The sequence below is a fragment of the Plecotus auritus genome (genome assembly GCF_963455305.1).
Source record: "Plecotus auritus genome assembly, chromosome: 5".
NCBI lineage: Eukaryota > Metazoa > Chordata > Mammalia > Chiroptera > Vespertilionidae > Plecotus > Plecotus auritus.
Window position 1 is genome coordinate 173950764 of NC_137776.1, and position 24336 is coordinate 173975099.

Sequence of the window (24336 nt, forward strand, 5' to 3'; positions counted from 1 at the left end):
ATCTTGCAGATGGGAAAACTGAGGCCCCACGAGGCCCCACAAAGTCCTTAGAGTCGCTATGTTGCGACATATCAGAATTCAGGGAAAGGAAAGGGGAGGAAACTGAACCATGAGCTTCACCCTTCACCACTTCAGTGTAATCTCACATCAACTCTGTGAGAGTGACGGCACTGCCATCCCATTCTGTAGTTGACAAAACCAAGTCCTGAAAAGATGAGGTCAGTTTCCCAAGACCATGGGTCTAGGGCAGGGGTGTGCAAACTTTTTGACTCGAGGGCCACAATGGGTTCTTAAACTGGACCGGAGGGCCGGAACAAAAGCATGGATGGAGTGTTTGTGTGAACTAATATAAATTCAAAGTAAAGGAGCGGAGGGGAGAGCAAGAGAACCGGATAGAACAGCCGGATCCGGCCCACGGGCCGTAGTTTGCCCAAGGCTGGTCTAGGGAGAAAGAAAGTGAGGACTGGAACCCAGGTCTGTCTGCAGGCAGTGTTCATTCACTTTTCCCTCTGTCTCACTTCCCGTTCTTCAGGCAGCTTTCTGCTCTCCCCCACCCCCTGACCCCCACTGCCCCATGAATGCCTCTCATTGGCAGAATACATATTTGTTGTATACTGAGCGTTAGTAATTAATGATCCGTTCAGAGGCAGGGGAAACTTGCCTCGTAAGCACATGAGAAAGAACGAGCAAAATAGAGCAGCATCCTTTTCCTGTCTAGATTTTTCATTCTCACTAATACTCCCAAAGGGAGGGAAAGGAGGAAAAACGACCTGTGCCTTTTCCTGCGGAGTCACTGATAAGAGAGACAGGTACTTCTGCCACTGCCCTTCCCAGCAGCCCTCCTTGCCCGCCCCGGCCTGACTCCCTGTCCCTTCGCCAGAGCTCACACTTTCACCTCTTCCATTATGAATCATGAGGACTGTGGCTTGTGGCAGATCATAAATCAGTCCTGGGAGTCTCGAGGACAAATCACAGGACTTTTAATCTTTAATATTAGATGTGCTTCAAGTGGTGAATATTTCATGAAGGGACTGTTGCATTTTAACACATTGTTAGTGACCTACCCCTCCCACGTTGGTGAATTGCTCTCATCCACATGTCAAGGATTTCAGCCCTCTCTTCCACTAGTTTTACCTCCAGTAACCATCATGGGCCCATTAGGTCTCACATACTTATAGCACCCACATTCAGTGGAATTCCCTGGGCATGATGCTGAGAGGAGAGTTAGAGACCACCTCTGCCTGCACGCAGCCCCTTCTGATGGGCCAGGTGTCCAGGGAAGGGGAAAGGGAGACCTTGCTCTCTCTCCTCGCTTCTCCCTCTGCCTCTTTACAGTCTTATACTGAATATTTTGAATACTGTCTCTGACCCATTCTTCACCCTGTATTCTGTCTTACTACCTAGTTCGGCTAACATTTATTAAGCCCGGGCTGATTGCCAGCTATCTCCTAATGCTGGGGGTACAAAGATTAAGCAGCACTGTGATATATAAAACCAGTTAGAGTGTTTTTCAACACTCGGAGTGCTTTGTATAAGGTCGAATACATAACGCGTATAGTGAATCAATGAAAACAGTAAGGTTATTTGATGAATACGAACGTTTTGAAAACAGGAGTAATGGGTGACAGTTGTACAACCTGTGTTGCCCTAGCATCATAGTCGCTGCCACGTTTTGTTTGGGTTGCACAAGGGTGAGAAAAGCCTGATTCGTAAGACATGTAGTTGTAAATAGCATGAGCTTGTTAGCACCTTGACTCCAGGCTCAGTACCCTCCTCAGTGAAACAGAGATGACAGGAGATTATTTTAATGAGGCCTGCATAAAACATAACGTGGAGGCGCTCTCCAGTGCCCTAAATTCTAGCATATAACTGCCAAGCGTTTAGTCCCCCCTTTTTAATTTTTTTTTACTTTTAGAGATTCTTTTAATCTTTGTTGTAGAAAGTATAACAGATGACCCCTTTTTTTCCTAATTAATGCCCCCTCCACACCCACTCCCTCCTCAGGCCTTCACCACACTATTGTGTATGTCCATGGGTTATGCATATATGCATATAAGTTAATTGCTTAATCTCTCTCCACTCCCACCTTCCCTCTGAGAAACATAATTTTTAAAAAATCAATTAAAATCTGAAAGATGCGAAGTCCCTAAATCTCCCTCATTGAAATATATACTCTTTCTGGGAAACGTGGTTTGAAAACCCTCACGTCAGACCAAATAGAATGCCTGCGGGATGGAAGAACTGCGGTGTACCTGGGGGTGTGCATGGGTGTGATCACCAGAGGACCAGAAAGTATGCAACCTGACATTGATAGTCTAGAAACTTACCAGAGCCATAGCATGTTATCCATTCAGCTCGCAGTGCTGAGCACCTACTCTGTTCCAGACAGTGAGCTAAACCAGCCCACTTCCTTCCAGCATTTTCCAAGGTGTGTTCCACACAGGACTAAGCCTGTGACTTGTTCACCAGCAAGCTTCCCAAAGTGAAATAAGTTTAGGGAAAACTGTATGTGTATCACCCTCATGCAGAAGCACACTCTACTAGCTCTGAGGAATGGTACCATGTTTCCCAAACACGTTTTTTTATACATCTATTTTTGGAAAAGCATCTGTGAACATTTTACACATACACCTTAGGAAAAACTAACAACTAATTGGATCAAAACCTTAAGGCGTGTACAGTGGAACAGGACAGAGAGTAGTAGCAAGGGGGTAGGACAGAGTTTCTGAAAAACCTTCCAGGATTCTGAGCTCTGAGGATATGCTAGGACATGAGACAGCCACTGGCCATGCCAAATGAGCTTGGCCAAAGGGGAATGCACTTAAGGCAGTGTGGGATGCTGGCAAGAATTTGTTCAACTAAGCGTAAGACATGGCCAGAAAAACAAAACAAAACAAAAAGTGATGCGTGAATACATCAATGGATGGATGGAGGGAGGGATAGAGGGATGGATGGATGGATGGATGGATGGATGGATGAGTAGATAGATAGGTAGGCAGATGAAAGGGAACAAAAGGGGAAAGGAAGGGAAGAGAGGAGAGTAAAACCAATTAAAATAACCAAACAACAACTAAAATCTGTAGATTGTAAATGAAAACAATTCTTTTCCAAAAGGGAAAATCAAAAATATTTGCATGCGTGGCATTTGATTTGTGGCTTACAAATGAGCATGGATTGTTCACTCAGTTGGAGAGAATTCAATTTTCTGATTACACTTTCAGTACAAATGTACTTTATCATCACTTAGCTATTTGAGGACAAGCCCTCCATTTGTGGCCACCGGGCCACTTTCTGTTTCCCTCATTAAGCCATTAGCTCTTTCAGCATCGGGGTTGTACCTTGATCTCTGTATCCCCTGTGCCAGGCAGAGAGCCTGGCAGGGCATTGTGGTCGGGATTTGTTGAATGAATGAACGAATGAATGAACAAATGAATAAATGCTTTATTACCCACCGTGGTGGGTAGACCAGAAACCCCTCTTTCCGTGGGCAGAATGAAGCAGCTCGCTGTATTTTCTGAGAAAACACTGACACCAGGGGAGAAGACTATTTTGTGCGAGCGGCATTTCACAAGACTGCTTTCTCTTTTTACTTACAGGAGAGTGTAGCTGCCACGAAGGCTATGCCCCTGACCCAGTGCACAGACACCTGTGTGTGCGCAGTGACTGGGGACAGAGCGAAGGGTGAGTGGCAAGGGACATTGGGCAGGGACAATGGAGGACCGTCCCCACTTTCTCGGTTCTGTTCCCAGGGACCCCAAACCACTTCGTAAAGAGGACTCTTTTTCTGTAACATTTTTATTTCTTCAAAACCCGATGGAAAATGAATCTTATTTCCCACTAAACCCCATTTTAGTATTAAAGGTACATGATGACTCTTCTAGAGAATAAATGCTGACATGTAGCACCCCCTCCCAGACCACAAGTAATCCAAGAACACTTCCTAAAGTGGACTGATGAGGAAACAGAAGCAGGGTTTTGTACATCACTCCATCATGGACAAGTTGGAATTTAAAGGGGCTGAGTCCTTCCATATGATGGAGACATTATTTTTTTAATATATACATAGTCTTACCCAGTACAGAATTACTTCTGCAAAACTTGCTTGTTTATAAAGCTACTCTTTTATGAATACTACCTACTTCTGACTAATATTACCTCCTGACTGCTTTTCTTTTCCTCCTATTCTTCCTACAGACCTTGGCCTTACACAACACTTGAGAGGGGCTACGATTTGGTGACGGGGGAGCAAGCCCCGGAAAAGATTCTCAGGTGAGTTGAGAATCCTGTCGGGGCTCGATGCTGGGGAGTGGAGTGGGGTTCTCATGGGGAAGTGTGATTACGCCTCCTTAGCTGATTGAACCTGTGCACTTCTGGGCTGTAATGAGTGCAGAGGGACTCTCATGGGCACAGATGTACCATCACAGCCTCGGTTACTATGGAGATCTATTTCTTATCTGTCTGGCATCTAGACTTAGGGACTGAGGTAGTTAACCTGGAAAAGACATTACTGATTATCTCGTCTAGTGGTTTAAAAATATCCTATAACTATAGGCCCTGTTCCTGCTAGCTCCATGAAATCTCGTGTGAAACGTCAATACCTAAGCTGATAAAGACGTACAGCAAATTAAGTGGCAGACTGGAAATCAGATTTGGGTTCAAATGGATTCAGAGTGCAGGCTTTTAACGTTTGTGCAGACCTCCCTGCTGACTAAGCAGTCAAGCATGGAACTCGGCTAGGTACCAGGAGTGCTTGGGAAGGCAGAGCTGCGATGGTCTCTGTCCTCAAAGAGCCCACTGTTTATCGGAAGCAGGCCCTGTACTCACATGGGCTCCAAGATTAATAGTTTTTAGAAATGACCATCCAAGTCTGAGCAGAGTGGGCCTAAATTGTGCCTTGGAGAATGCAGGGGACTCAATTGGGTGGGGAAGAGAAAAAGGGTCCGAGAAGGGATGGGGGTGGGGGGAGATCCATTTCTTCAGTTTTCACTCTGCTTCCTAGGGAGTTCCCCAATGGAAACTCTTACATTGCAGGTCTACTTTCAGCTTGGGCCAAGGACTCTGGCTTCCTGTCAGCAAAAGCTTTGTGGTCCCGCCTGTGGAGCTGTCCATCAACCCCCTGGCCAGCTGCAAGACTGACGTGCTCGTCACAGAAGACCCTGCAGATGTCAGGTAGGGAAGTCCTCTCCAGTATCCTCGTAGCAAGGTCTTCTTGGAGCCCTGGAAGCCCCTGTTTCAGGACCACAGGAACTCCTGTGAAGAAGTACCCTTCATATTGTTGCAGTAGGCAGCTGCCTTGTAAATGATGTGAGGATCTCTGTTACGTATGCTATGCTCCATGCTCCAAATAGTGCCCTCCATTGGTGGGCCTCGAGGCCTTGTATTTCAACATCCTTACTCTACTTCAGGGCATATATAAAATATGGGCTAGGCTAAAACATCACCTGGCACATCACGGGATCATGAATGAGCTTATCTTATCAAAGACCATTCCTTAATCCTATATCGGAGAGTCATGAAAGTGAACGGTTGGAGAATGCGATGCTTTCTGTGGTGATTTTGGGCTACTTCATATGTTCTCAATGTCCAGGTCTAATGTGTTTGTTCTTTACTCATGAAGGGATGGAGACTGCATCCCTCCTTACATGTTTTATACCTTGTAGTTAACTTCATTATAGACTAGCTCTTCTGTGTGTCAAGCAGTTGCTTACATATCATTCTGTTCCATTAGGGAAGACTATCTTAAGGTCAAAGAAAATAACTTATTTAGCTTCTTAATCCCCAGTTCCCAGCTCATACTGGACCTCTACTAAATGTTTATTGATTTAATTAAACCAGTGGTCTTAGATTTGATCCTAGTACTATCTTGAAGTTTTTTACTGGAGGGTTTTTTTTATTTCTCCCAATTGGATTAAGAGAAGCATTTTAGAAATTTAAATGTTATTAAAAATGGACTCCGAGTATACTTTTAGAATTGGCTTGTACACGCTTATTAGCCCCTGAACTTGAACTTGGAGTCATGGCAATTCCTACCCCCAGTGATTGTTACTCTACCACTGCCTTTGAGTCATTCTGGGTCAAGATGTTATCATATGTCCATAGCACCTTGATAGGAAGCTGCTAGAACCCAACTATCCCTGCTTTACAGGTTGTTTAGTCTCATCTTCTCAACTTTTCATGGGGGGAATGAACCAGACATGATTTTTCAGGCTCTTGGTATTTCCCAAAAGAGGTAGTTTTAAAAAAAAGAATAGACTGCAAAAGGGATACCATTTAGGAAATGAAGTGGTAATTATGAAGAACGAAGACGGTTTCAGGCACACATAAATTAATTAATGGTAGATTGTAATTTTCCATTTTTGATAGAAATTGAAGTCGATGAGACCTTTAAAGCATGTGGTAAGGTTCCTCTGTATTGCACATTTTAAAGGTGGAGCAGAGACCACCTGGTTGAAAGACTATTAAAGATATCCAATGAGCTTGCCTGCAATCAACTGCAAGACAGTCTCTACTGACTTTCCTCAGAGTTCTGTACTGTTGACGTTGAATTTGTGGTTTCGGTGAAGCTGTCAGACTGACTGATGAGAATCCTCACCTTGGGTTAGAATCCTATCTCTGCCATGTATGAGCTATGTGATCCTGGTCACATCCACTTGCCCAGTTTCCATTTCTTTGCCAAATGGGATAATAACAGTGCCTTCCTCACAGAGTGTAGTAATAATTCATATCCATTGATCATTTCCGATGTGCCCAACACCTTCCTGACGTCTCATTACATCCTTACGTCAACCCCATGAGTTGATGCTATTATTATTGTTTTCATTTTACAGAGTAAAATATAATGAGCCATAAAGGTGATGCCTTTACTAGTTAAGTGATGGAACCAAATTTCCACTTAGATCTCTCCAGCTCTGGAACCCATTTTCCTAACTATTTCATTGAAACATTTCCCAGGAGTTGTAATGATTAAATAGTATGTAGAAACTGGTGATAGTGGGGGAAGGCAGTGTTGGGAAGGTGACATACTGTGTCATGCTGCTGAGAAAGACCATAATCTTCAGGATAAAATAGCTGGTTGACCTCCTTCAATCTGAATTACTTTAAATAGCAAGCCGGCCAAGAGGGTCCCACAGTATCAATCTTTAGGGACTCTAACACATCTTTGGAAATGTTTAAAAGAAATGAGAAAAATATAAGTTGTAGAATGCATTTCAGGGAGAGTATTGGATGTAGTTGGAAGGAATACTGTAGTACATTGAAAGGAGGGAGACCTCAAGGGGCATGGTCCAATAGCATTAGATGCTCCTTGAGCTCCGGCTAAGGATGCTGTGCCTGGTTATCTGGAGGGTATGCTTTCATCAAGTTGGGGCCAGAGCAGAGTTGCTCAGGACTGCAGAGCAGCTATGGACCCTCCTTCTCTACCCTTTCTCGACAAACGGGAAGCCTCTCCTTTAAAGAAAAGTTGTGAAAATAACTGAAGAGTACTGGTTTGATTCGGGCACTAAATTATTATCCTTCTTGGCCCACATGCCTTTGTCTGGGCTTGAAGCGATCACACAGACAGACAGCCTTTTAAGTTTTCTCTTGAATTTACCTCTCACATGCCCATTGGTTTCACTGCAAGGGTGGGGAAAAGATTGTGATCATCACCATTCAGCAGAATCTGTGCTGTGTAGGTTGAGTTTTTCAAGCTGTACGAATAAACCTTGTTTGACATGCTAATGCCCAGGCAAGCATATCAGGGGAGTTTAAAGATTAATAAGTTCTAACCAGATGATATGTGCGACATTAATAAATAATAGATCGTAATTATAGATAGCCAATAACATGCCACGGAATCACAACAAAGAGATGAGAAGCAGAGTCAGAAAGAAAAAGATCAGCCTTCCGGTAGAATTGTAAAGGAAAACTTAGAGACGCTTTGCTAGTTGATTTTTGTATTTTAGTCTGTGACAGAATATTGCATAAGTAAGGAATCTCGCATTATGGGAGGCAGAGCAATTTAGCAGTCCAATGTTCAGCACTATCTATCTGGGTGGCTACATTTAAAATAACTGATGATAAGAAATGTCGGTGAGGATAGGGAACAACTGGAACTCTCACACCCTGGTAGTGGAAATGGCAGTTAGACTGACCACTTTGCAAACCAGTTGAGCAGTATCTATTTCAGTTGAATGTCTCCACATTCTATAACCCATGGGTTCCACTCTGAATAATATACCTAACAGAAATGTGTATAATACATTCAAGTATATTCATTTGTATTGCTAGAAAGCTTGGGAAAATCCACATATTGATAAAAAACCAGACATATGAATTATGGAATGATCATACACTGGAATACTATTAATAATGACTACTAAAGAACACAACCACCACACCCATCACTATTGATGAATCTCACAAATATAAAATTGAATTATGGAAGCCGCAAACAAATAATGGAATTAATTTTGGAGGGAGTCAAAAGTTACATGTAGATTTTCAACTGTGTGGAGGTCATGGGGGAGGTCAGTACCCCTAACGCCATGTGTTGTTTAAGGGTCAACTATATATGTTTATATGAAGATCAGAACCAGTAAAACTAATCCATGAAGGTAGAAGAAAGGTTGGGGATTACCTTTGCGTGATAGAGGGGCAGTGGTGTTGGGAGAACACAAAAAGGTTTTTGTGATGCAGATAATAATTAATTCTTGATCTGAGTGGTAGGTGCCTGGATGTTTTGAATCTATAAAATGCTCAGGCTCTACAACTATGATTTGCACTCTTCTTTATGTATGCTCTGTTTTTATTAAACATAAACTTTATGATATAAGGTAGTTCATTGTTTTAAAGGCATGGGCTTTGGAGCTTAGCTGAGCTGAGTTCAGATCCCAGTCCTTCATCTGTGTCCTGCAGGAGCTTTTCTGTGGCCATCAGCCCTTGTGGGGAGTGCAGATAGTACCTATGCCTAGAAGGTGAAACTAAATGACATAATACATTGAAAAGCACTGAGTCAGGCACATGGTGACCTCAAGAAGTATCAGTTACTACTTTGCTGTTATTGTGGCATGGTATAGCAGTTTTTTATGTTCATCTTTTTAGTTCTTTTTTGTTTCTTTTGCTGAAAGGCCACATCCATTCTATGATGCATCTTAAAATCAATAGTGTCTTAGTATTGAGCATTCCCATCAATCCCTTTGTCAGGGGGTGTGGGGGAGACTTAAATGAATATGCCAAAGCTATACGGTGTGGTAAGTCTGGGGGCTTTGTGTGCATGGAGATATTTGCAGAATGAATGCAGAGGCACGTGTGCGGGACACACAGCGTGCCTTGAGGGGGTTGGAAAAGGAAGAAAAAAATCCTGACCAAAGGAATTAGAAAAGCATTTGCAGGAAAGAAAACATTAGCAATTAACTTTGGACTGTGGACAGCGTTGGGCTGTGTGGTGTCGAAGGTGGGAGGGAGGGCTTTCACGTGCCAGGAGTGGGAAGGGCCAAAGATGAGAATGCTCCCCTGGACAGCTCCCTTGCCCAGCCTGGCCCAGCAGGAAGCTGCTGGGAGTGAGGTTTTCAGCATTGGAGACTCTAATGATGTCAGCTACAAAGGTGGAGGAGCCCAGCGCTCTCTCGTTAAATTGCAGACAGCTTCCTTTCAACTCTGAAAACCTTGGCTAGGCCCCTCCTGTGTGCCTGCCACTGTGCCAGGGACTGGAGGGGAACAGAGATGAATAAGGACCCCCGTGGTGTAGCGAGGAGCATGGAACAAGAGACCGTCTTGAGAGATGAAATGAAAGATACTCGTGGAGAGAGAAGCATGGCAGACAACACTTATTGCTGCGAACTGGGCCTTCTTCACCGTTTCAGCCAGAGCGGGTTCTTCTTACAAGGGAGATGCGAAGCTGTTATCGTTGGAATAATAACCATCCACAAAGCCCAGCTTTTGGAGCCCCTTAGTGATGTTTTTATGATCTCAAATCAATGAAAACGAAGTGGGGAAACACTGTTAAGTCCCTGCATGTTGTGGAAGGAACTATTGGATGTCGGAAAGCACACTAGCATTGCTCAGTGGGTGACAGTTTTCTCACTGAATTCGTTCTGAATAGAAATGAGAATGGTTCCTTATTCTTTCTGCCTCTCCATTCCAAGCACTAACAATTTGTTGCACACCTACTGTATGCCCGGCTCAGTATTGGAGGAATGAAAATGTGAAGACTAGAGATCTCCGTGCACGGAATGAGACAACATTGCAAACAAGAAGATGCCATGCTTTGGGACAGGGGAAAGGGATAGTGGGAAAGTTCAGGCTGAGAAGGGGCACAGGGAGGAGGTGACTAAACTCACCTGGGGATTACAGGGAAGACCTTAGAGAGGAGAGGACTTCTGGGCCAAATTGTGAACTCTCAGCCAGGAACCTGGAAATGCTACCTAATTTGGAAAAAAGGGTCTTTGCAGATGTGCTTAAGTTAAGAATCCTGAGATAGGTTGGTCACTCTGGATTATTTGCAGGAGCCCAAAGAACCATAACAAGCGGCATTTTAAGACAGAAGTGTCCAAGTGCTTGACTGAAATGAGCTCCTTTAATCTTCATGACTAGCCCCATTTAATGCATGAGGAAACTGAGGCACAAAGAGGTTATATTACTTGTCCAAGGTCACACAGCCAGTAAACATCATAACCCGGATTCAAACCTGAGAATCAGGCTCCTTACTCCATACTCCTCATCTCTAGGTGTTGATGCCTCTCTTTGGCCTGTTTGGGGCCATTTGCCAATATCCCAGTGCCATAAGGGGAAAAGTGTTCTAATAAGCCAGACCTGGGCCACCAACCCACTCTTGAAACCAGCAAGGTTAGAGGGACCTTCACCCTGTGGATTATAGGCAGGTAGTTCCCCCAGGAAATAAGGACAGACAGCGAATGGATGTTGGGCACACTCACACACACACGTACACACACACCCTCAGCTGTTCTCTCCATGGACAGGACCTGGGGCTTCAAGTGGCATGCCCGATGAGGGAAGTTCCAGTTCAGCGTGTCTGGAGTACAGTGCCCAGGGGCAAGTGGTGGAGGATAGGTGAGAGGGGGAAAGGAAACTGAATACCCTCTCTCCTCAGCTGTGGGCCACCTGGCCTAGCACAATGAGCAAAAGCCTCAGGGTTCCTGAGGACAGTGTGTCCACCACTCCAGGGTCCCCAGCAGATGCTCTTGTGTGACTGCTCCAGATACCGAATTCTGGCTCAGGAAATGGGGACCATCAGCCTTACAGCAAAATCCTCCACAGAAGCACCCTAGGTGCCCCTGTGTGATGGGCACAGCTGCTGAGCTTAGACATGCGGAGACTAGGAAGAGAGTATAGGCTTGAGATTCTGCAGACCTGGGTGCGAATCCTGACACCACAGTTGGCTCCCTGAACTTCTTGGGCCAAGTCAGTTCACCTCTCCAAACCCCCATTTCCAAACCTGCCCAATCCAGATTGTTGTGTTTCCCTCAGATTTTGCTGTTAGGACTGCATAACATTTGTAGAATAACCTGTACAGCATCTGACATGTCATTGGTGTTGAAGGAGTGAGGAGTTTTAGGAGTTTAAGCAGGCGCTATAGTACAGATAAGGAAGTGAGCACATGATGCCGTGAGGTCAGGTGACTCAAGTTCAAGTTCCTGGTACAGAAGCAGTACCATAGTGAGAAGGGATGTGTCATCTTTCCTCCTGATCACGGTAGACATCAATGGCAACGGCAAGAGGGAAGGAATAGCAGGCCATCAGGTGTGTGGAGTAGGCAGGAGTGAGGCCAGGCCAAGGCAGGTGATAACATGTCAGGAGATACCTGGATGGGAAGGCCCAAACAGACACAGTCTGACAGAGGTACCTGATAGAGGCCTTGTTTGGTTTCATTCCCAATATTCCTCCTTCCTACTAGAGATGAGTAATGCTGAGTGGATTTTGTTAATGAGTGGTGTGGGTGTGGGTGTGGGTCTGGGTGTGCACGCACGCACATGTGGGCACACTCATGGCAGCTGAGCACTTCCCTTCTCAGCAGGGATATTGAGTTAGGGGTGGCTTTCTCAGTTCTCATTAGCGTTTCAGCCCTATCATGCCTCTGCCACTTTCCCCTTCCTCACCAATTATTCATGCAGACACGCAGACGTTGCCAAAGGGAAAAGAACTTCAATAGGCAATCAATCCGCTTACCTGCTTGAAACACAGAAGAGAGGAGGATTGGGTGAAGGGGATAGTGAGGGAGCTGGAGCCATGGTGCCCAGGTTCAAATCCCAGCTCTACCACTTACTAGCTGATCTTGGTTAAGTTCCTTAAACTTTCTGAGCCTCAGTTTCCTCTGTAAATGGGCATGGTAACTGCTCTTATATCTTTGGATGTTTTTGAGAATCGAATGAGATATGTTTAAATGCTTAGCCCCATAGTTATAAATAGTGATGGCTCCCATGTATTGAGCACTTCCTTTCTGTCAGGCCCTGACTGGGCACGCTGCATGCATTGGTTCTGACCGCACAACAAGTCAATCCTGGGGTTACTACTGTTTACAGATGAGGAAGCTGAGGCTCAAAAGGTTTAAGTTATCTGCCCAACTATTACAGTGAGTCACAGAATCAGGATTTGAACTCAGGCTGTTTGGTGAACAGTCAGGAAATGCTGGCTGCTGTGGAGGAGGATTCTCTGTAAGATCGAGGGGTCGGCTCATGGGGCTTTCTGTCTTAGTCCATCATGCATGCGGAAGTCCATCCCATGCTGGTGGAAGACGAAGCGCTAAGTGGGAAAGGGGGAAGCTTCTGGGAGAAACAGGGAGTCCGTGTGGCACTCACAGCTGCATTCCTGGAATTTGGGCATCAGAACTTGCCCTGCACAAGCATACCCCTCCTGTTAGGAGAAGGAAGCCCCTCTGGGAAGCATTAGTACAAGGGCCTCCATGCGTCCTACCAAGTGGATGTACTATATGCCCACAGCTCTTCACAGCCTTCCTGCCTGTCATTCAGCCAGTAAGCCTGGAGACATATATATTTCCCCCGTTTGAGTTTAGCGATCGTAATAAAAGTGAAGTCTATTAGGATGAGTTTTGCCCAGACTCGGTAAATCTCTCCAAACGCTGTTCAGCACCAGATCTCCCTTAGCCTGGGCCACTGGGGAGGCTGGAGCATGCGCCAACTGTCAGCTCCGGCGAAAGGGCCACGGCACGGGCTCTGCTAAATGAAACTCAAATGGAAACTTTGCAATATAAATATTGAAGTGACCCCGGTTGGCTACAGGAGAACCAGTTAGCTAAGCTCCTCGCTGCCATGCAGCAGATGCTAAATTATTAAAACTTTAATAAATGTAATAATAAATATTTGATGTTGAATTACAGAAGGCTTTGCAGATACAGTGAAACTGAGAAATGACTTGTTACATCTGCATTAGAAGTTAAACACTTTCCAACTTCTGATGTTGAAATGGGACTGCAGATTTTTAGAAGAATAAAAGAGAGAGAAGGGAGAGGCATGAAAGCATGATTCTTGGGCAAGCAGGCTGAGCTGGGAGTCGGGACACCTGGGTTTCAGTCCTGAATCCACACCAAAGACAGTGATGAGTGGCAGCGTGGGCATGCTTTCTGGGTAGAGGCCTTCAAACAGCTTCTCCTAGGTGATCCCGTAGCCATCTTCCTGAAGCTATTTTTTTAAAATATATTTTTATTGATTTCAGAGGGGGAGAGAGAAACATCAATGATGAGAGAGAATCATTGATCAGCTGCCTCCTACAACCCCCTACTAGGAACCAAACCCTGACCTCCTGGTTCATAGGTCGATGCTCAACCACGAAGGCACACCTGCTGGGCAATAGAAGCTGTTTTTAAAGCCCCCTTTCCTCAGGTGAGGACACTGACATTCTAAGAGCTTGAACAGCACAGCTGGTGGGCAGACAAGTTGGAATCTGAATATAGGTTTCTGCTCTCAGGACCCTGCGTCATTCATCGTCTCACCATGCCTCCCTCCCTGCCTGTGTGGAAATCCTTCCTGATCTTTATTAGCCAGGATGTCTTGGGTTTCAGGGGATAGAAACCCAGTTAAAATGAGCTTAACGACAACTGTATTAGAAGGGCACCATGATCATGACGGGAAGGAAGGGTGAGAGGTGAGCATAGCTGCTGAAATGAGTCAAGGGAATTGCAAGGTTCCACCTCCCTTCTCTGCATCACTTCTGCATGGCTACATCCTCTCCCAGGACGCAACTCCTTGCTGCCCGTCCCCACCCACCCATGGCTGTGGTGTGCTAATCCTACCTCCCAAGAGTCTGTTCTTACCACTAAAGAGTGAAGGCTTCTCTTCCTTCAGCTGCTGTTTGTGAAAATTCCTGGAGCAGGAATCATAGGGGCCTGGCATGGGCTATCAGCCATAGGCAAACTACGGCCCGCCGGCCGCATCCGGCTGTTCTATCCGGTTCTCTTGCTCTCCCCTCCGCTCCTTTACTTTCAATTTATATTAGTTCACACAAACACTCCATCCATGCTTTTGTTCCGGCCCTCCGGTCCAGTTAAAGAACCCATTGTGGCCCTCGAGTCAAAAAGTTTGCCCACCCCTGGTCATTTCTAGTTAGTCATCTATGATTAGGGGGCAGGGCCACCAACCACAGGCACAGCCATGGAAGGGAGTAGGAGGACCATGAGCTAAACATCTACTCCAACCCATTGGGCTTCTGTATATCCATTTACCTTAGAGGCTGGGCTAAATCAGAGATGGCAGATATCAAACATGTCATTTGCCCACTCAGATAAGTGATTAGGGCTGCCCAGCATATTCTGTTGGAAGGATTTCTGAGGCTACGGACAGACTCGGCTGGGAAACGTGTGGTGACCAGCCCACGATGTCCACCTTCAGTCTCGGATGGGAGTTGTGTGCGCAGAGGCATCTCTGAACTTGGTGGAATTCAGAGGTCTTTCTAGCTTTGCATCTGATTACTTGATGGCTGTGTCCACCTGGAAAATGAAGAGAGATCTTTGCTTGCTGAGATGCAGAAGAAAGTCATGTGGATGGAGATATTGAGGCTGAATTAGAAATGGAGCTGTCTTACGCCCTTTATCTGCTTTTATCCACCTACCTGTTCCCTCAGGGGTATATTTGGATAATCTCATCTTGATGCCAATTTGTTCCCTGAGATAAATTTCTGGCTTGAGGCAGAGTTGAAGCCTCCATATAGGTGCTTCCTAGACACTGTCTGGTCCTATCATTGTCACTTGTAATGTATTACAAATGGAATGCTCGAATTTAAGCTGTAAACAGACCACCCACATTGCAGGGGACTTGAAATGCATCTTGGAGTTCCGAGACACATTTAAACCACTATAGGCTCACCAACTAGAAGGACCTGCTGCCATCACATCGGTGGTTCTAAGCTGATAGAATCCCCTCTACCTGCCAGGCTCTCACAATGTTCTCTTAGAAATCCCTGCCCTGGTCTCACCCAGACAGGCCAGGCTTTAGCAGCACCTCAGGGGTCACACGATAAACAATCACGTTGCCTTCTAAGAGTCCTGTCCACACCCTCCCTCCTATGTGCAACAAGACTGGGTTAGCCGTGGTGAAACGGAACCACGTGGGAGGGCCTGTGATGTGGATCTGGACACCGGGCCTGCACGGGTGCCAGAGGGTGAGGGAGGCAGCTGTGAGGTGCCCAGTCCCGCGAGTGAACGTAGCATATTCGGGAGGCATGATGGGAAGCAGTCATGGAAGCCCACGGTTCCACGTACTCCAGAAGGGCCTGGTCTTCGGGGAAAGATTTTAGTAGCCCGTGAAAGATGAGGAATCATCATTTAAAAGGAAAAGGCTCACTTCCCTCATCTGTGACGTGGGCCTTGAAGGGGATGGTTTTTGTCCTCAGAGAACATTGCCAATGTCTGGGAACATTTTTGGTTGCCACATTTGGGAAGGTGCTACTGGCATCTAGCAGCTAGAGGCCAGGGATGTTGCTAAACATCCTACAATGCACAGTGCACCCCTTCCAACCCCCACCCCCATTTCAGTACTGCCAAGGTTGAGAAGCCCTGCCTTAGATGATGTTATATTAGCCCCATTGAACAGATGAGCAAACTAAAACTCAGGAGGCGTGATTTCAAACTTATGTTCATTCCATTGCACCCCTATAAAGTCCCAATTCTAAAGGGGTTGGGATAGGGTGCAGGTTCATAAGCCAGAAATTGAAGCATGAAGGGAAAAGCTGGCATGCATAGACTGAACCTGGGACAACAGGAAGGTCTCAGGAATAAGGTTGTTCGCTGGCCCAAGAGTGCTATAGGAACCGTTCCCTCTGGTCCCAGGGGCTGCCTGGGTCCAGCGGCCGGGCTGTGGGGGCGAGTGGCAGCATTGCAGGCAGGTGTGTCAGCAAGCGCTCCTGCAAAGTGAGCCAGAGACACCCTGCCCGCCCTTGCTGTGACGGATTTTGAACATTAAAAAAAAGTTTACAATCCCAGCCGGGCAGGCATAAATCACAGCGCCTCTGTGCAGAAGCAGCAGACGTGACTTATGGCCCCATCACCATGGCAACGGGAGCCCAGTGGGCACATGCACAAAAAAGCCACTCGCGCCTGACAGGCCTGTGTGGGGCCTGATGAAGAGGCAAGTGTTCCGGAGAAAGGATGGATTCTCTGGAACTCACTGCTCATGTGTCTTCACTCTTCATCAGCGTGAGCCCCTGGCTCCTTCCCTCCTCGCGCCATCCCCAGCTAACAGGAGTGTTCTGGGTGGAAAGGAGATTTCTTCTTTTACCTGGAAGGTTTGCCAAACAGACCCTTAGAGCCCGGGAAGACCCAGCTGGGCCTGCCTGGCCTGCTCCCTGCGCTGAGTTATGATGGTAGCTCCCGCGTCTTCAGCTCCAGTCCATGCAAACACTGGGCAGATATTTCTTCCTGAGCGTTGGCAGATTGGCCTCTTAGATTTTCTCCCTGCCTCCTTGACCCCTCTGCCTGCAGCTAAAATATATTCCTCAAGATGGCAAGCCTACTTTAGACCTCTCCATCGCTCTCCTGTGCCTGTTGCCAGGAAGATAAAGCCCACCCTTCTCAGGGGGAACCCAGCCCTTGGTGTCTAGCCCGGCTTCTCTCTTCAGTCACATCCCCCACGTCCCTTCTAGAAGCGCCAGCCTTCGAGTGCTTGTAGTTCCTCATGCCTCTGTCCCTCCTGCCTACAACACAGGCATCATCGGCCTGTTCATCTGGCTGTCTTCTCCCCATCCAACAGGGCTCAGAATACGCCACCTCCCCCAGGAAGCCTTATCTAATCTCCAGAGTCCAGTGTAGAAGCCCTGTCTCCACCTGCCCACAGCATCTGACATTGCCCCATCGCTGAACTCACCCTCACCACAAGGCTGCTGAGCTCCATGACCCCTATCTTCCTGCCCGGGTCACTGTTTCCTCTCTCTTGGCATGGCTATCAACTCCTCACCACACTCCTGCCTTCACTCCTGCCACCCTCAAATCCAGGCCTCGGGGATATTTTTTCCCAACACAGAATCCTCGTTATGTCATTCCTGATGGAACTCATTTCGTAGTTTTCCTTGCCCTTCTAAGAAGTCCAAATGTCTCGCATGTCCCTGCCTACATCTCCTGCCTCCACCCTACATTGCACTCTGCAGGTATTCATGTCTAGGTATCATGTCTGCTTTCTTGTCACCAGGTCTATTTTGGATGCACAACATTCAGCACCACTACCAGTTTCCAATGAGTAAGATCACTCCTACTTGTCCTTTAGGTCTCAATTTAAATGTCTCTCCTTCTAGAAGGCCAGGTCTTACCTGCTTAGGTTAGGTGAGGTGAGTGGCTCTCCAACCGGGTACATGTGTGTCACCTGGCAAGCTTTTAAAAGTCATGGACGCCTGCGGGAGCTCAAGTGTGAGTTTGAAGAGCAGCATATTCACAGTCCCCAGGCCTCTTTCTACAACCGTCTCCTGGCCACAGCATTGCCTCTCAGGTGTTCCTGCCAAAAACACATAACCCAGATCTCATCATCGGCAAACATGGGGAAGACCCAGATTGGAGGGCATCCTACAAAATAGCTGACCTATACCTTTAAGAATGACAAGGTCACGAAAGACAAAGCCAAATGAGGAGCTAGCCAAATTAAAGGAGTCCAAAGAAATGGTGTGGCATGTAAACTGGGATTCTTTTCTTCAGCTTTACCAAGATATAATTCACAGATAAAATGGCAATGTATTCAGAGTGTACAGTATGATGATTTGATATATGTTTACATTGTGAGAGGATTTCCTCTAAGCTGGGGTTTTCTTCTGCTATAAAGGACATTAGCAGGGGACACGTAAAGAAATGTGCAGATTAGACCTTAGTCCTGCAGCAGTGATAATCTCCTGCTGTCAATAACTGAATTATAGTTATTAAAGACATTTTTGCTTTTAGAAAGTGGACACTGAAGTATTTAATGGTAAGGGCATCATAACCTTGTTTTATTGACTTCAGAGAGAAAGTGAGAGGGAGAAAAGAGATAAAAGCACCAGTAATGAGAGAGAATCATTGATTGGCTGCCTCTTGCACACCCCCAACTGGGGATTGAGCCTGCAACCTGGGCATGTGCCCTTGACCAGAATCTAACCCAGGACCTTTCTGTCCACAGGCCAATGCTCTATCCACTAAGCCAAACCAGCTAGGGCGGGGGCATCATATCTTTAACTTAGTCTCAAATAGTTTAGAACAAAATATGTGTGTACATATTGTGCAAACACACACAGCACACACATTCACAACTATATACACACACATGCTACATTGTGGTGGCACTCAGACAGTGGCAGTTTTTAAAAGCTGCCAGTGGGTTCAGTGTGTGTGTGTGTGTGTGTGTGTACAGAGAGAAAATGAGATAAAAGAGAGAGAAAACAAGAAAAATTGGAATGCATGAGCTCTCCAATTTTGTTCTTCTTTTTCAAGATTGTGTTGACTATTCTGGGTTCCTTGTGTTTCCATATGAATCTAGGACAAGCTTATCAATTTCTACCCCCCCCCCAAAAAAAAGGCTGGGATTTTGATAGGCCTGGTGGCATTGAACCTGTACCTCAGTTTTGGGGTGTATTGCCATCTTAATGATTCACTGATTCCAGACCATCAGCAGTTACTAAATGCTCTTGTTGCCTCGGTGAATGGGGGAGTTCAAATCACCAATGGTCCTTCCACTACAGACATCTGTAGGGGAACTAGTGGGTCCAAGATGGAGATCTGAGAGACATCTCCTCCAGCCCTACCTTTTAGAATAGAGAAACTGAGGCACAGAGGTGACATGGCGCTACCTCTGTGGGACAGTGGAACAGGCCACCTGGATCCCTGTCAAGGGCCTCTTCCGATTTTATCAGTTGCAACTCCATGGCCCCGGCCAGCACAGATGTTCTTTCTTCTGGAGTCACAGGTGGCTGAGCAAGACTGGGCCGCTGGTTGGAGGTTGTAATGAAAAGCAGTCTGGAGCCTAGGGGAGGCATCTCTGAACGCCGTTGCTCCATGGCTGAGACCTAGGCTTGAGGCCAACGTCAGTGGTCCTCACTCCTGACAGCAGGTATGGATGATGAATGGGCAGCTTAGCGTGATGGAGCAAATTGATCATTGCATCACCGACCGCAACTTACTCATTTCTGCAAAGAGGGCAATTCATTATCCAGCATGTCACACTGCCCGTGTCATCGCCGGAGATAAAAGCCGGGGCCTCACAGCCCATGCATCTCATCACATCTCACCTCTTCTTCATGGGAGAGCAAGGCTGCTGACGCGGGGGGCCTTTCCCCGCCTGGGCAGACTCTGTGGGCTCCTCTTCTTCACCAGGGAATGAATAGGAGCAAAACTCAAGGGCTCTTAAGCCAGTCCACAATAGCGAATATGTTGCCTGTTTCAGCCCAGCCTTATGCCCCCTGAAGCACGACATTGAGAAGGACCCTGAGACTGCATGTGAGCTCCATTGGAATGAAAGTGGAATCATTTAGCGATGGCTGGGGCGGGGCGGGGGGGGGGGGGGGGTGGAGTGTAGACAAAGCAGCCAGAAATGCCTCATGTACTAGTAGAGTCCTCCATTCAGCGACGGGGCTGGCTGGACCATTTCATACAACTCTCAGATCCTCAGCAGCATTAAGTATAAATTAAAAAGGAGTTAAAAACATAGTGTGCAGTTACAGACAATGAATGAATGCTTATATGTCTTCGTTATTTCATTCAGTGCATTAGCTGTTCACTAGCATAGTACAACCCACAGGTTTGCCACAGGTAAGTTTTAAGAGATATAACAGGAAATATTTCAAGTTTGGAAATATTTTCGTTTTTAGAGGGTTTTTAAAATGCAGTGGATTCCGGGTGATGAGTAAATAGTAGCCCTCCCTTGAATTCTGGAATGCGTTCTGGAGTGGAAGAGAGAACATTGTGACCAGAGTAACTTGTCCATGAGGTGATGACTTGCATACACTCACTCACCAAACCTGCTATGGCTCCCTGAACCTCTGCCTCCAAATAAGCTGCAGGGCTTCATCTGCCTCTGCCCCTCTCTTGCTGGACTCCAGGACGTGGCCCTGCCCACTCTGGTCTAAGGCAGACTCTCTGCCTGGGCTCTGGACCTCAGGCATTCCAGTTTATGGAAGGCCCTCGCCCTGGGGACTATACCCTCCTTTATTGTTGCAATAGAAACCAGACTGTCTCATCGTCAGTGACAAAAACCAACCCTCAGCAGCTCACCTGTGAACAGGCACCTGGTGGTGTCATGACTATGGAGAGGACTGTGATAGAGGGGGGCCCACATACCCACCACCTAGGAAAACAGAGCGCTCTTGGCCACCCCCCTCCTACCCAGCTCCTGCCTGTGTGCTGGCCACATCATTTTCATGTCCTGGGTAAGGTATAGGCATGGGCACCAGGAAGTCTGGAGACAAAGTCTTGCATCTTGAAGTAGAGGAAACAGCCTCGCTCTTCCTCCCTGTGTGTGTAAAGCCCCAGGGAAGGATGTGTACTGGCCCAGCCAGGTGCATGGCCCTCCGCTGGGACAAGTCCTAATAAACAGGGTCAGGTACTTGGTCAAGCCTGGCATATGCTGTGGCCAGGAGGGCAGGCTGCTTTCATATCTGCCCCCGTCCCTTCCCCCATAGCCATGTGGAGTGTGAAAGAGATAAAAATGGAAAAGAAAGAAGGAGAAAGGAAGTTGGTGAATTTGCCAGAACAAGATGGGAAGGGATGCTTTTCACAGGAAAACAACTGCCCGTGACATTGTTTCATTTCTCCTTCAGTACTGCCCCCTTTTTTTTCAGTATTTAAACATGTGCAACCACATCTCATTAAAAATAAATACTGATCATTGAAAATGCAATAGTAGTTCTCTCTTAATCATGCTTTCCCAGCCTTTTCCCTTTCTTAACAGCCAAATCTACTGAGCACATAGTTTGTGTATGTAATTTCCTAGCCACTTCTCAGCTCATGGAAAATAGCTTCCTTTAGCCCAAAGGTTCTTAACCAGGGACAGTTCTGCGCCCACCTCCTGGACATTTGGCAACGTCTGGAAGTAATTTTGGTTGCCACAACTGGGAGGGTGCTGCTAGCATCTAGTGGGTGGAGGCCAGGGATGCTGTTAACATCCTACAATGCACAGGACAGCCCTACACACACATAACAAGGAACTGAATAGCCCAAAATAACATTAGTGTCAAGACTGAGAAAACTCAGTCCCTTCTCCTAGATAGATTCTCTTGGACATCAGCACATTCCAGAAGTGAGCGTGTCCTGACCCCAGGCCCAGCTCCCCCCAGGCTGCAGCACCCTCACTGTGTGCACCCAGCTCCCTCCCTCCCCCAGTACTTCCTCCCCCAAAGGAGAAGAAGAGCTTGGCATTCCGTGAAGCAGGGATCCATGAGGAAGAGGGAGAGAGAGTAGGAGGGGGAGAGAGAGGAATCCGTATTTCTCAAGCATGTTTTGAAACAGTGATGACAGATACACTGTAGGGAACTCAAATAAAACTTTAAAAGTATATCCGTTTATATCGCTTGGAAGCAACCAAGAATTCTAGCACTGGGGCTGGCATTCCATCAATAGAGGCTACATTCTGCGCAGCCCTTTGGGATGGTCACCAAGCACAGGAGCCTGTTCAAGCCTCAAGAAGTCCAGTGCTTGCCAAACTCAGGTGACCTAGGATCTCTTTTTCATAGCTTATTGATTAACAGTAATTGAAATATATATTGAAAAGTACTAATCTAATTATTATTGTTATAATACAAAAATAAACCAAAATACATCTCTCCCTCTCTCTCTCTCTCACACACACACTAGCAATGAGCATACCTACTGTCCAGATCTTGCCTTCCCAATACTATGCTAAATAGAAGGAATCTACTCTCTTTGAAGAAAGAAATGGCTGATTCCAGGACTAAGACAAGGAAAATAAAACATCGTTTCTCAGAAAGTCTGTAAGATGGAGACACATCAAAGGACACAGAGCCAGCTTAGAGAAGCTTCTGTTGGCCAAATTTAGTACAATTGGGGCATCAAAATAAATAATTATAATCACACTAGAGGCCCAGTGCATGAAATTTATGCACTGAGGGAGGGAGGTCCCTCAGCCCAGCCTGTGCCCTCTCGCAGTCCGAGACCCCTTGGGGGATGTCCGCCTGCCAGTTTAGGCCCACTCCATGGGGATCAGGCCTAAGCCGGCAATCAGACATCCCTCTCACAGTCTGGGACCCCTCGCTCCTTACCGCCCACCTGCTCACTCTCCTTAGAGCTGCCACGGAGGCAGGAGAGGCTCCCACCACTGCCACTGCGCTCGCCAGCCATGAGCCTGGCTTCTGGCTGAGCGGTGCTCCCCTGTGGGAGCACACTAACCACCAGGGGGCAGCTCCTTCATTGAGCGTCTGTCCCCTGGTGGCCAGTGCGCATCATAGTGACCAGTCGTTCTGGTCATTTGCCATAACTGTCGCTTAGGCTTTTATTATATAGAAGATAACATAACCCAGTCAATAAAATAGGTAACCGCCTTTCAATACTAATATCCTTAATAAATAAATACATTGACTGTTTGATGAAGAGATATTTTCATAGTACCTCCCCATCCCCACAACTCATTACAGAGAGGGGAAAAGTTACTTTACAGTAGAGAAGACTGACTGGCTGGAAGCACCCTAATTGAATGAATGAAGTGAAATCAGTCTGAATGGGGCAAATCAAAAACATGAGCCACCTGATAAGGTGTCCCGACCAGGAAACATGACTTCAGTGATACTCTTTTCCAAAGATACCTTACCTGAATTTGATCATGAAGAAACATCAGACAAACCCCAATTGAAAGGAGCGGTAAATCAAAAGCTTTGTCGATATAACAAACCTGTAGAGAATTTTTATAAAAATGTATTTGAGCCAAACTGGAGATACACCTGAAGCAAGATCTCAACAGACGGAGATAAATGCTTCAGAGAATAACAGTTTGCACTTTCTTTCATGCATTTGAGACTAAGGAGGGAACTTAAGAAAGGTTACCTTGAAGTCAGGCTGATATGGCTCAGTGGTTGAGGGTCAGCCTGTGAACCAGGAGGTCACAGTTCAGTTCTTTATCAGAGCATATGCCTGGGTTGTGGGCTCTATTCCCAGTGTGGGACATGCAGGTGTCAGCTGATCAATGATTCTCTCTCATCATTGATGTTCCTTTCCTTCTCCCTTCCTCTTTGAAATCAATAAAAATATAATTATTAAAAAAAAAGAAAAAGATTACCTGAACCTGAACGTGGGAGGAAGCAATGTAGGGATGGGATTACAGAATAGTTAAGATTATGTGCTCTCTTGAGGATGGTGAAGGTTTATTTCAGAGGTGTGTTAACATAGATGCACAGAAACAATGGACAGGGCTTGCTTAAGGCAAAGATAAACCTTTCACTAACAAATTATATGCCTCAGGCATGACTACCCACCATGACCTGCCCAATTAGGAATTTATACTCAGATCACCCTGTGAGGTTACTTTCCATAGAACCCCATTTTTCATCTACAGCTTCAAGATTATGAAAGACCAAAAAACTGAGGACACATTCCAGACCAAAAGACATGACAAATAAAAGCAATACATGATTAATTCTGACCTGGATCCTTTTCCCCAAAGGAAATTGTGGGACATTTGGCAAAACTTGAATGGGACTTGGGGATTCTGTAATAGTAATGTATCAGTGCTAATCTCCTGATTTTGATGATTATATTGTCGTTATACATAAGACTGTTTTTGTTTGTGGAAAATACTGCTAAAGTGTTTGGACTAACGGACAATCTGGAAGCAACATACTCTTTGATGGTTCCTAGGAAAATATTCTTTTGTCTGACCAGGAATCTAAAAATATTGCTGGAATCAGAATTTTATTCTTTGAGGATGAGTGTAT

At 46.2% G+C, this 24336-nt stretch overlaps 1 protein-coding gene across 3 annotated transcripts in view; it reads left to right on the top strand.

The window, feature by feature from the left end:
* Positions 1 to 24336, top strand: part of ASTN2 (astrotactin 2) — a 765958-nt gene that overhangs the window by 351501 nt on the left and 390121 nt on the right. For 2 of the 3 annotated variants that reach the window (XM_080667806.1, XM_080667808.1), the window contains 3 exons: positions 3597 to 3681; positions 4195 to 4269; positions 5032 to 5169. In XM_080667806.1, the coding sequence (XP_080523932.1) occupies positions 3597 to 3681; positions 4195 to 4269; positions 5032 to 5169 (298 nt within the window). The remainder of the gene's footprint in view (positions 1 to 3596; positions 3682 to 4194; positions 4270 to 5031; positions 5170 to 24336) is intronic. The other variant, XM_080667807.1, reaches the window with a different exon arrangement.